Here is a 13,624-nt window from a genome sequence, read left to right as displayed (position 1 = left end):
ATTTGGTTAGTGTCACTATATATTTTGTTGTGTTCATCTTCAGTGTTGCTCAAGTAATAATGCTTTTCTTAGAGTTATACCACACACTAAAGTCACAAGCTGTAATGCCCCTTTAAGTATGAGATGTAATAAATAATAATATAATGGTTGGTATTTTTAAAAGCTTTTCTTCTAAAAAAGATTCAATGGTTTTGCTCATGCACAAGTTAAGGAGCTATAGCTAGGTCTAATAATAATGTACATTTGTTATGCAAAGTGAGGGTACTCATGGTGCGCGCATTTATTTCGGTAGGACCCTGGAGATTTAAGGCAGCTACAGTGCACGTTTCCCTCTCATATGAGACGCCCATGAAGCCCAACGCCGGTTGGGGTTTAACCAGGGTCTGCAGTGCAAGAAGCAAGAGCCGCTCGATCAGTGTAGTGTACACACTGATCGGAAAAAAGTAGAGGATTATACTCAAGGGTGGTGCACCTGTCGGGGGAAAAGCACAATTCGTCGGGGAGAAAAACAAAATGTATTTTCCACATATTAGTAGACTATAAAATCGATTAAATAAGCTTTTGAAACCCCTAAATTGTCAAAATTTTCAGGGGCTTCGCCCCCAGATCATTTCGAAACGTTTTGATCGATGCTCGACCACACCCACTTTGCTTTCGTCGGAGAAATCTGACCCCTCGTCGGGGCATCGGCCCTCTCGGTCCCCCCTGTCGGGCAAATCCTGGCGCCACCCCTGATTATACTTTAAAAAAAAATGCAAAATCGTTCGTATGATGAAGGCTACAGGGTGATCGGCTTTAATAGCAGCTCTCAAACCTCCTCCTCGAGTTTCGATAAGTTTGCCGAGTTGGTTTCTCGGCGAATTCCGAGAGAACAAGCTCAGGTACGGATAACTCGGAGAAATTCGTAGGTGCTTTAAATTCGTGCTATTAATTATAAAATCAAGCAACGTGTTAACATCTCGAAATAAAATTCGAAAAGAAAACGCAAATGTAACTCGAAGAGTACCGTATTCCTTACTCCAAATAGTTGGTACTTCGCTCGGAATATCTAACTCGTGTTTAAATACATCGAACTCGAGTTGAACTCGTTGAAAGCACGTAATAAAATGTCGATTTTATAAACATGAGTTTTTAGCTCGTGCAACTCTTCGGCTGTTTTGTGGTCACCTGATTAACACATTGTAATGTTAATGCTCAGCCTATGTCTAGCACATTGATCGTTTTGTTACAGAAACGCGTTTCCAACTTTCATAGTCGCCTACTTGACATCATTTTGATCCATCGTAACGCATGCTTTTCGGCAAGGGAAACGCGTTTGAATTATCACCAACTAATGAGTATAATTATATCAATATTCTGTGTATTCTACACGAAGAAGCATGTGATATACTATGTATTACATGCTTCATCATATTTCAATAAATTCTTGTCACTTGATAAGTATAAAATATGCCCAATTATTGCATCATTCTTTGGTAAAACTGAAACACTGTTTCGTGTTGAATTTACATCAACTGATTAGTTTCTTGTGTTTCTGTTGATGTTCCGTGTAAGGTACGATCCTTCGGTAAAACGGGAAGATTCCAGTCGCCACTATGGTTAGCATAATTAGCAGAAATCCTTCTGCCCACTGAACACCCAATTCAGTATAGATAAATGAGCCAATGAGAGGACCGAGAACCCTACCAGTGTTGCCCATTGAAGCGAAGATGCCCAATAATAGTCCCTATAAAATAAAATATCAAAAACATTCGTGATTACAAAACATTTACGGTAAAATATTATACAAATAATTAGTGTTTATGAGTGCAATGGGAAGAATATTTTCACGAGTTGAAAGGTTGACTGCTCCATTCAACGAGGCAGAGCTTTCAACAAATGAAAATATTCTTTCCACTGCATGAATAATAGGCCTACAACATTCATTATTTGTTTTATAACACACTTAAAACATAGATCCTTGTCATTTTTTATATTTTATAAAAAAATATATAACTGAATGGACGTCCAGCCTCTTTTAACCAATGAAAAGATTGTATTAGGTTGAGGCGTGCAATGGAGCGAAACGGATGAAACAAGAAATGCACGGTTGGAACTAAGTTTCCATGAGTGACGAAATGGTGTAAATATCCACTGCCACGTGATACGAAATCCACCAATCAAAGAACAAGGACCTATTTAGTTGTGTATTGAATTATAATAATTCTAAAATATCATCTACTCATAAACAATATTAATATCAAAAATAGTAATAAACTTTATGCATTTTGCATTTTAGCAAACAAAATACATAAAAAGACTTGATAAAATTATAAATAATAGTAAAGAATAGTAATGGGACAATGAAAGTTACCCACAGAAACAAAATAAATATCAATATGATATTGTAAGCAAAATGTATTATGTCACACAAAAATGTATATGTTTTACAAATCTTGTTTCGTGCTTTAAAATGTTAGGTGTGAGGCTTAATGCCTTTTGCTCTATGCTGTGCTGTAGATGTGGAGAAACGTGTTTTTTTCTTATTATCAATATAATATAAAATGTATGATGTGTTTTTAATACTAACGGATGTTTCGAGAGTGCTACTCAATATTAAGTAACTGACCAATCAGAACAGTGCTAAGAATCCGAGCGTGTCATACGTACACACGTGTTGTCTCACAAACGCACGTGTTCGCGTACATTTACGTTAGAGTTTTGTAGGACCTCTAGGGAGCTTTCGATTTGTTCGACGACGCAACACTAGAACGGAATCATTCATGCGTGGCCGTCCGTCCTACGTTCAAATTGCGACCTAGATTCAAATTGACTCAAACCTAGACTCAAATTGCGAACAAGAATCCACGCGACGAGAACTTAACGTTTTCACATGCGCAGATGACTTCATTACGTTCTACGTCCTACCGAAGTCGTGCAAACGAAAGTTCCCTAATATCAATGGGGCACGTTACTTAGCGGAAAGATCCATATTATAGAGGAACCTTTGAATACGTCATGATTGTAAGTGCTTCCTTCTATTAAATTTGATTTACTAAATGATAATATAGTACATTACCTGATGGCCTGGAGCGAGTGTTTTACAATATATGATATAAGCGATGGCTTGAAGCATAGGATACCCGACTCCTAGGATAGAAAGCGAGAATATAAACTGAATTAAGGGAATCGCGGGCGTTGTGTCGCACCAATCGTAAGTCCACGGACAACCGCCTTGACCATCATCGTCCGTGCCGTTTGTTATATTCTTATCTGAAATGCAAAGTGAAAAAAAAATCACTTTTGCGTTACGTAGGCCTATTGTATAGGATCATCGCACGTGGGGTCATAATATTATGAGTTTCCTGAAAACATCCACTGTCTCACTTGTGATGCTTCAATTCGTTTTATATCTAAATATTTATAACACAATGAGAAAACGAAAGTGTATTTTTAAAGGGATGCGGCCAAAATAGGTGCAGGCGTTTTAGCCTGCACGGTGGCGTAGCGGCCATTGGCTACATACATGTATCTTCGACCTGGACCTATTATTCTATATGACGGCTTCGTTCTCAAACTTTTAAAGACGTACATAAGCTTAAAGCAAAAACAAATCCGAAAATACAGATAATAATTTTTTTAACATGGTGCATTGAATGCAATATCAATATTGTGAAGTAAAAGATAAATAGAAATTAATGTTTTTATAGCACTGGTTTAAACATTTTTAATATCACGCTATCGATTAATCACTGGCCACAGCCTATATCTCGTCGGGTAAATTGTCTTAATCTTTCCATGAACATCGACTTACCTGGCCTAGGAGGCACACCAGGACCCATAGGTATTGCTAATAGCGTACACACAATCATCATTGCCAGGCCTAATGCAAGAAAAACTCGTTCCTTGAATCTGAATAAGAAATGAAAGTGTAAATGTATTATTAGAGTGTAGTAATATCGGAACAACGGGGACAACACTATTTGAGGCCCAGAAGAAACTTCTGGGGTGCATAGCCATACAGTAGAATTGCCACATTATTGTATTGTACATCAATATTTTGAAAACTTCTTGCCTTACAAATTAACCATCCTCTTCGGGCCAAACTTCTTTCCTTTCCGCTAAGCTCCGCCCCTTGGATACGGTACTGTTGCTAAGGTCCCACAAGGCGACAGTGTTAAAACATACGCGAACACGTGCGTTTTTGGACAACACGTGTGTTTGTAAGAGGTGCGCGTATTCCTAGCGCTGTTCTGATTAGTCAGTTGTTAAGTTTGATTGACACTCCGGAAAAGTCTATTGCGAACAAGAATCCACGCGACGAGAACTTAACGTTTTCACATGCGCAGATGACTTCATTACGTTCTACGTCCTACCGAAGTCGTGCAAACGAAAGCTCTCTAATATCAATGGGGCACGTTACTTAGCGGAAAGATCCATATTATAGAGGAACCTTTGAATACGTCATGACTGTAAGTGCTTCCTTCTATTAAATTTGATTTACTAAATGATAATATAGTACATTACCTGATGGCCTGGAGCGAGTGTTTTACAATATATGATATAAGCAATGGCTTGAAGCATAGGATACCCGACTCCTAGGATAGAAAGCGAGAATATAAACTGGATTAAGGGAATCGCGGGCGTTGTGTCGCACCAATCGTAAGTCCACGGACAACCGCCTTGATCATCATCGTCCGTGCCGTTTGTTATATTCTTATCTGAAATGCAAAGTGAAAAAAAAAAAACACTTTTGCGTTACGTAGGCCTATTGTATAGGATCATCGCACGTGGGGTCATAATATTATGAGTTTCCTGAAAACACCCACTGTCTCACTCGTGATGCTTCAATTCGTTTTATCTAAATATTTATAACACAATGAGAAAACGAAAGTGTATTTTTAAAGAGATGCGGCCAAAATAGGTGCAGGCGTTTTAGCCTGCAATCTTCGACCTGGACCTATTATTCTATATGACGGTTTCGTTCTCAAACTTTTAAAGACATACATAAGCTTAAAGCAAAAACAAATCCGAAAATACAGATAATAATTTTTTTAACATGGTGCATTAAATGCAATATCAATTTTGTGAAGTAAAAGATAAATAGAAATTAATGTTTTTATAGCACTGGTTTAAACATTTTTAATATCACGCTATCGATTAATCACTGGCCACAGCCTATATCTCGTCGGGTAAATTGTCTTAATCTTTCCATGAACATCGACTTACCTGGCCTAGGAGGCACACCAGGACCCATAGGTATTGCTAATAGCGTACACACAATCATCATTGCCAGGCCTAATGCAAGAAAAACTCGTTCCTTGAATCTGAATACGAAATGAAAGTGTAAATGTATTATTAGAGTGTAGTAATATCGGAACAACGGGGACAACACTATTTGAGGCCCAGAAGAAACTTCTGGGCCTCAACAATATGAGCCATCAATTTCTAGATATTACACAGTACAACGGAAATAAATGAACAGAGAAATCTCAGTTCAAATACTACGGTATGCCCGTAACAAGGAACCTATAAGAAGACTTCTAATGAAAGCCAGAGGTCTGTAAGGGTCCAACGCCCTGTTGCAGTCCAAGGGAAGAGCTTTCGTACCGGGCATGGTCAATGGTCATGCCTGCCACAATAAAAACCGTTTAAAGGCACTTTTAAGTCACTAAAAACTATGGAAAATCCCACTCTGAAGTTAACGGTGCATTTTATCATGATGTAGATAGTTCGGAGGGAGTAGGGATTTTTGAAACGCGTTTTCTCAAATGGATGTTCGGTGTATCCCTCTCCCCTATCCCTGGGCCCTTTATCCGCAAATGTAATGTAAGATTCATCTTTGCAAATCATGTGACTGTTATTACCGTTTTAGTAGGTGACTCATCACTGCTATAACGACAATAGCAAGTATCGCCAACGTCAATGAAATGATGCTGCTTTTTTCTACGGCTTCCTCTCGTGTCCAACCAAACATGTGCATACCATATGGAGATACCAAACTATAAATAAAATTATCAACAATAACTATAGTGTCTATCACCTTCCCATAAAACCTGTTTTCATTAAAATTGTTACACCATCGCTACAGTGTTTTCAGTGCAATCGTTGTAATGCGTATCAGTCCCTGACGCAATCAGAAAGGCTCTCCGACGCGCCGACCAATCAGCATCACCGAAAGCTGCCGGTGATACCGTGTAGCGATTGTATGGAAACCTTCACATATAGCTTGCTTCTATTTAAATAGGAAGTGTGATCTATGAAGTTATATCTATTGTTTGTACTTATAGAATTGTCACTGTTCTTGTTATGTTACATGCAGGCTGATCCGCCGTCATTACGAAAACCGGCCCAATTTAAAGGGAAAAAAACCCCATCAGCATACGTTTTTACAAACTTTATGATTATAAAGAAAAGTGAGTTAGGCCTAGTTGTAATCATCAAGATTTTTACTTACGTGGTATTAACACCAAAACTGAATATTGCAACACAGAAAACTGCATTCAAATACATAACAACAGGTAAATCAATTGCGGACAAAGGTATCGCATCAATCGTATCGATTGAATTTTCTACGAAGACAAGGAAAAATTATAAAATAATGAAATCTCGAGCGAGATTTCGAAATGAAATAGGATTGATTGATTGATTGATTGATTTATTTATTTATTTTCCACATAATGAACAAAAACAAAAATATACATGATCAAACATATTCAAAAAAATCTATGTGGATGGAGACCACAATAAGTTTTAAAAAAATACATAGATAACTGTTATCACTTATGAAACAAGAGGAACGCACCATCTGATGATCCTAAAATGTTCGTGTACTTATCAAATTACTTACGGCAACATTCTAAAGCCCTGTCTAGACTACTGTATAAAATTTTAGTTGACAAAAACATAAATAAATTATATTAAATATGAAATGATGATAATTATGATTTTAATATAATGGTACAGTTGACTTTTATTTATTTATTCATTCATTCATTCTTTTAGGTTAGGTTAGATAGGAATGGTTTGTTTTGAGTTTTGTAGTTTCCTTTTCATTCGTTTCCAATTCGATATTATTTACTTGTGTTTTTGAGTTTCGAGAATGAATAAAATTATTTTGCATTTGACAAATATGTGACGCCTAAATATGATCATGATAACATCACATCATGACCATATATAGGCATATCATGACAATATATGGAAATACAACAGAGCTGACACATTTATAGGTCACTTACCTATTTTAGCTTCAGGTATCTTTTGATCAGATTCATCAGAAACTCGAATTTCGCGGAAAACAAAAATTATCAAAACCAAGTTTATGAATATTAGACAGAAGTTCGATAGAGCTGGGAATGTGTATACGTTGATTTTCATTGCTCCTACCGTCCATCCGACTTCGCCAATAGGAACATATGCAACCTGAAGGACTGGCAGAAATAATAACATTAATCTGATGATGATGATGATAATGATGATGATGATGATGATGATGATGATGAAAATCATGATGATGATGATGATGATGACGATGTCTTTTCATCATGTTTATTTTTTTTTCATTTGCACATTTTAATATCATTCCTATTCATATAAATTACATTTATCCTCATTTTCACTTTCGATTCACTATACATTATCACAACAATATAAATAAAAAGTAACGTTTGCAGTAACCTGCATTTCAATAAAATTATAAGCCAATTCATGACGATGGTGATGATGATGACGGTGATGATGATGATTCTGACGATGATAATGATGATGACGGTGATGATGATGGAGATGATGATGATGATAACGGTGATGATGATGATAACGATGATGATGATTATGATGCTTTGGTGACGAAAATGATGAGATCATTAAGGTAATGATGATGATGACGATTGCAATGATAAAGATGATAATAACAATGAAATTGATTATTATTATTATGACATCGTTGACGACCATTGGTGACAACGGCGATGTCTTTGTGGGCGGCGGCGGGCAAATTATGACAACTTTGACGGCGAATCCAAAGAACAGAGAAAAGGCGAAGAGGGCAAAAGGCAAACGCGACGGTGACATTGATGCTGATAATAATCTATAATAATGATGATATTTTTAAAGCCTTACGTGGTCCGATTGTGTATCCCACTAACTGGGCTGTTACGAGACGTGATGATATCTGCGTGCGTTCGGAAAGCGTAGTTCCTTCATTGACATAAACTCTGGTAACAGTGATACAACCTTTAAGCAAAAAAATATCAAGAAAATATACAATTAATACTATTATTTCAATACTTTATTTGTCTTTGTTTGTGTGTGTGGGTAAAAGTAAGTAAATTCTGGCCGAGTCCCGGGGCTCATAGGGCTGCGATTCTGTAGCGTAAAGCGGATGCGGTGGGACGCTAGGGCAACGCAGGTTACCCCCAGCAATTTGCTGGCCATTTACAGCTGGGCAGACTGAAGCAATGCACATGAAGTGTGTTCCTTAAGGACACAAGGAAAATGCACCAGCGAATGATTGAAACCCCGACCTCGATTTTTAGGAAACTAAACCATTTCCACTGCGACAAACCCAATCTTTATTCCAAATTCAAAATCTTATTTTCATCATCATACTTTTTTTTTGCATTTTCACAGTACCAAAATATCATGTCAATTCATCTAAATCACTTTTTCTCATTTCCACTTTCGAAAATACATTATCACATTAATATAAATAAAAAGTAACGTTGGAATTAATTCATTTTCACTTTCGATTTGTAATACTTATCACATTACAGTATTATAAATAATTTAAGTAACATTAACATTATGATATTTTCACTTTAGTAAACTTATGAAGCTAAAGATAATTGTGCATACACGACTCTTGATGAAGGACTCATGCAACGTCTACCTAGACTGGGCAGTGCCGTACATGATCAGCAAGTCCATATATCTAATCTAGGCCTATTTAAAATAATTTTAAAATGCAATATTTTCTTCACATAATAATACTTGTGATGATATCGTAAATTTTACTTACTTCCTTTTATACATCATTTGTATGTGTTAAGAAAGAAAATAAATAAAGTTATTGCTATTTTTCGGAGGCTCCGTGATGCAAAGGCTTGTGAGGATCCTATGCGTTAAATATTGAATAATAAAAAAAAAATTATAAAAAAATTACAAAGATAGAGTAATAATGCTTATTCTTAGGATGACGTACTTTTACTTATCACCACTCTATTATTATTTTTAATATTTATGAATAATAAATAAAGAAACATGCCTGTAAGTGGCAATTTATTTTCGCTGTTGGCCTGGAATTTTGAACAAATAAAAAACTTACGTTAACTATATCTACATTATATTTTTTACCTTACCTGCCAGTATTCCCGCTAAAGCACGAGACAGTAGCAAGAATGTTGATCGATGTTTTTGTTCGGGTATATAGACACAGGCATATACTGTATTGGCTAACAGCCCGACTACAAGTGTCACTATTAAGGGTGCTTTGCAGTTGTATTTTCCCGCCATCCATCCACAAACAAAACCGGAAAACAGAGCAAATAAGCCCTGTGTGGAATTGGCCCAGCCGAGTAAAGTCGCCGTAGCGCTGGGATCAATCTAGAAATATATTTATAGATGCAAAGTTTTTAATTTCTATTATTTATTTATAGAGACAAATCTTCAACAACAATGATATTAATGGTCATGATCGATCATGCTGATGATAATAGTAATGACTAGTTGTGACGAAGGTAACAATGATGATGATGATGGTGGTGGTGGGTGATAGTGACGAGGACGCTAGCAAGACGAAGATACAAATGGTGGTGGTTGTGGTAGCGATGAAGATAATAATTATGATGATATTTAAGAGGAGGAGAAAAATTACGAGGATGATGATGTCAGAATAACGACCGCAACGATGAAAAAAGATGATAATGATAATGAGGAGATGACAAATTAAATTTAATAGTATTGGAATGTATACTGATTATTTTTTCATGGGAAATAGGAATATTTATATATAACTTGAACTTACGTCCTGTAAAAATGACCAAAGCGATGGCAACGTAACGGAATACGTAACCGCTTCACAGAATATGGTGAAGTACATCACACGTATAGAATTCCATCTGGCTTTCTCCTTCTTGGCATCCACACTGTGTTTATTCCTAATGAATATATAAAAACTAATATGTACACGTTTGTAGTTTAACCAAGTGAACGAATACTACACAACTATACTACTACTACTATTAGGGCGATATCGCAAAGTTACGAAAACGAATACGACTACGTCAATTATCATTATCATGACCTAGTTTTAGGGCATACGCAAGATCGTCGGTAGTGAAAGATAATGTTCAACGCCAGTGAAACAAAAAACAATATTATTGACAAAAACCGTAAAATTGGACACTTGGTACCAAATCTGCTAAGAACAGCAGTTACTAAATCAGGATTATCCAAAATTGACCACTTTGCTAGGGAGTCCAGGAGACGAAAATTTTAATGTTGGAGAATTTCAATTATCTGCTATATACTTTGCCAGAAATAACCATCGCCAATTTGCCATATGAGCAAATATGATGAATTATCTAATGTGAGTAATAGACGAGAAAATGAAAAGATGTATTGGTATTTTATTTTTAAATAGTACGGTATGTTTCTATTATTATTATCATTATCATTATAATCATCATCATCTCCATTACAATCAACCACCATAAGCATAAACATAAACATCGCCACCAGCATCAACAGCGCCATAACCAACATGAAAAAGAACTGCGCTTTATATTTATATCCACAAGGAACAGGCGCATTGTAAATGCCTACCAGTACCATTACTAGGCCTAACCACCACCACCATCACCACCATCATCATCACCATCATGCCAGAACTAATTTCCAATTAGAAAGCCTTACTTATAAAGCGTATCGCCATTAGGCACACCCCCGTAGCTGGTTTCATCTTCCGTACCATCCAAGAGTCGTGTTGTCTCCTTGTCAGGCAATTTATTATCTACAATCAAATTATAAAAGAGATATTTAAATGTATTATTCAGTTATATTTATTATGAATGTATATTGTATAGTTGTAGTACATGTGCAACCCTGTGATTTTTGTTTGAAACAAGCTATATAAATATTACGGCATAAATGAAAATAAACTTCTTAACAGCTGTGTATGAACCCATGGTTCAGAAAACATATATTTGGAATATAAAGTATTTTAAAGAGAAAGAAATGTCACAATAGCAGTTAACACATAGTTCAATGATCACTATTTACACCATAGGGGACGACTTGTTATATTGTGTTATCAGCCACCCTATCCTCTATTATCGAATAGACTGTGTCATGTGATTGTGCAAGGCCTACTGAAGATTTACCCATATCCATATAGCATGACTTTGTCAAAACAATGAACATTCACATTAAATGGTGTTCTTCTAAACGTCAAAACAGCATTTATCCCATGGTCCGGTATGTTCAGGCCACCTTTAACATCAGAAAAACATTAATAGGCCTAGCAATTGAGTTCTTCTACTGTGGCAACCGATATTCCTATACCAGTGCAATACTAAGTATGCGTAATTACACATTTAAAATATAAATTAACTTTATAGATCATCCATTTTTATTCACCATTTCCAAGTGACCGACCCCCAGACTCCACCAACCTCCATGCGCCCAAAAAAGAGTACATAAAAAAAATATTATCGTGATTTTGAGATCATATTATGTATATTTTATTTAGTGTTTCATAGGCGAGTACATACACTGCTGACCCCTCCCCAAGCGTCGTTTCGTACTCTCGTGAACATATTGAACAATACGTAGGCCTGTGACCTCTTTAGTAACTGAATATAATTACTTACCAAACTCCATTACTAATATATATCAATGTCCAAGTTCCTCATATATAACGTTGCGGTTCCTCTGTGGAAAACAAATGTCATAATTTAGTCTATGGATCATAAATGTATAATAAAAGCAACCCTAGTGTCATGTAGACGATATCGTTAAACAAATAATTATATAACGTATCGGAATACGTCATAATAGATAGTTCCAAAATTTATTATGGACTCACGTGAATACTGCATAACCCGTGATGTGGACAATCGCATGTCAGATTTTGTTAGCTAATGAAGGCAATCTACCACTTATTGTATCTTTATACCGGTACTTGTTAAGCCTCAAATAGACAATACTCCATAAAAATGATATTGCACTACAAATACAATAGACTGAATTTAAAGAATTCACAGACCTCTAATAAATGTAGAACATCTATAACCATCATTGACATTCTCTTCATTTCAATAATGATTAAATTAATCGTTCATTCAATGTGAACTGGCAGTTTCTACAATAGCGTTTACTATTCATTCATTTTTTCGTAATCTTACAATAGTAATTTTAATTTAATTTTTTTCGTTCAACAGCAAGTGCACTCGCCACTTACAAGATGTCTCTTGTGAACAAAACACTTGATATGAAAAATCGTATGTCAGATTTTGTTAGTAGTATTATTAGTAGTGGTAGTGGTAGTAGAGGAGTAGGCCTAGTAGTAGTAGTAGTAGTAGTAGTAGTAGTAGTAGTAGTGGTGGTGGTGGTGGTGGTACAGTAGTAGTAGTAGTAGTAGTAGTAGTAGTAGTAGTAGTAGTAGTAGTAGTAGTAGTAGTAGTAGTAGTAGTAGTAGTAGTAGCAGCAGCAGCAGTAGCAGAAGTAGGCCTAAAAATGTGCACTTTTATTTGAGTAATACCATTGTCATAGCGCCACTGAACATTGCATTCTGCCGTCGTGGATGTTTGCGCTATACAAATAATCGTTAATTTAATTTGATTGATTGACTGATCGATTGACCTACAGTGTATAAGGCTCATATATAACCACATACTACAGTAGGTCTATATACTTTTCATGTCGTGAGGTACAAAAGGTCGTAGGCCCTACTGTATATGCAATCTGTAATCATTTTTATTGACAGGCCTATTAGGTGATACAAATCCAGGGACAGTCGGAAGAAGATTTTATTGTCTGCTCCCTCTCCTTTCTACTCGCAATGATTGGACTTTAGACTAACAAACCGCCGCAAACACAATAGTTAGCTGAGCACGTGGGCTCGAAGACTACGATGTTTTGGCCCGGTAAGTTCCAATTTTATTACAGTAGTTAGCAATTAAAGTTTATAACCTATTCATAGAATATTTTATTACGTATAATGGTATAATTAATAGGTCCAGTATAACAAATATGCATCGGCCAAAATCACTGAGGACCTTATAGTTTCACCCGCCTACAGAACAACTTGCTAATTAGTAGGCCTACGATTACTCAACATTTCAAGTCTGCAATATCAAGTCTAACAATATCGAAAAACCTTCGTTTAACACAACACATGAGCTTAAAAGGTAGGAAGGAAAGTCATTGATTTTCATGTATGGTTCCGGCTTTTCTCCCGACTCGGCGCTGCTCATTTCACCTAATTCTTGAGCACGAGAGTGAAGCTCTGGGTTATCACGGGATGAGACTTCTACTGAACTTTAAGTTAGTTCAACATACTGCCTTACTGTAGGCCTATATGAAGAAGTAACGTATATATATATACATATATATATATATATATATATACATATATATTTAT

The 13,624-nt window shown here is 36.1% G+C and overlaps 2 protein-coding genes across 3 annotated transcripts in view; one reads left to right on the top strand and one right to left on the bottom strand.

Moving 5' to 3' along the window:
- Positions 1–750: 750 nt before the first annotated feature.
- The window catches only part of LOC117104102 (major facilitator superfamily domain-containing protein 8-like), a 16,046-nt gene continuing 3,172 nt past the window's right edge, over positions 751–13,624 (bottom strand). Inside the window, exons 2-12 of the mRNA XM_033244758.1 lie at positions 11,853–11,913; positions 10,897–10,993; positions 10,007–10,139; positions 9,342–9,585; positions 8,104–8,217; positions 7,221–7,412; positions 6,437–6,551; positions 5,847–5,981; positions 5,209–5,306; positions 4,507–4,700; positions 751–1,726 (exon numbers count right to left, since the gene is read on the bottom strand). Of these exons, the coding sequence (XP_033100649.1) occupies positions 1,511–1,726; positions 4,507–4,700; positions 5,209–5,306; positions 5,847–5,981; positions 6,437–6,551; positions 7,221–7,412; positions 8,104–8,217; positions 9,342–9,585; positions 10,007–10,139; positions 10,897–10,993; positions 11,853–11,862 (1,548 nt within the window). The 5' untranslated portion in view covers positions 11,863–11,913 and the 3' untranslated portion in view covers positions 751–1,510. The remainder of the gene's footprint in view (positions 1,727–4,506; positions 4,701–5,208; positions 5,307–5,846; positions 5,982–6,436; positions 6,552–7,220; positions 7,413–8,103; positions 8,218–9,341; positions 9,586–10,006; positions 10,140–10,896; positions 10,994–11,852; positions 11,914–13,624) is intronic.
- LOC117104103 (major facilitator superfamily domain-containing protein 8-like) overlaps positions 12,841–13,624 on the top strand; it is a 10,713-nt gene continuing 9,929 nt past the window's right edge. Inside the window, exon 1 of one of the 2 annotated variants that reach the window (XM_033244759.1) lies at positions 12,841–13,127. In XM_033244759.1, the coding sequence (XP_033100650.1) occupies positions 13,115–13,127 (13 nt within the window). In that variant the 5' untranslated portion in view covers positions 12,841–13,114. Of the gene's footprint in view, positions 13,128–13,222; positions 13,392–13,624 lie in introns of those variants that run through there. The other variant, XM_033244760.1, reaches the window with a different exon arrangement.

The sequence above is a fragment of the Anneissia japonica genome, unplaced genomic scaffold (assembly GCF_011630105.1).
Source record: "Anneissia japonica isolate Jap-2015-1 unplaced genomic scaffold, ASM1163010v1 scaffold288183_len337429_cov161, whole genome shotgun sequence".
NCBI lineage: Eukaryota > Metazoa > Echinodermata > Crinoidea > Comatulida > Comatulidae > Anneissia > Anneissia japonica.
This window is presented reverse-complemented; position numbering and strand designations above follow the sequence as displayed.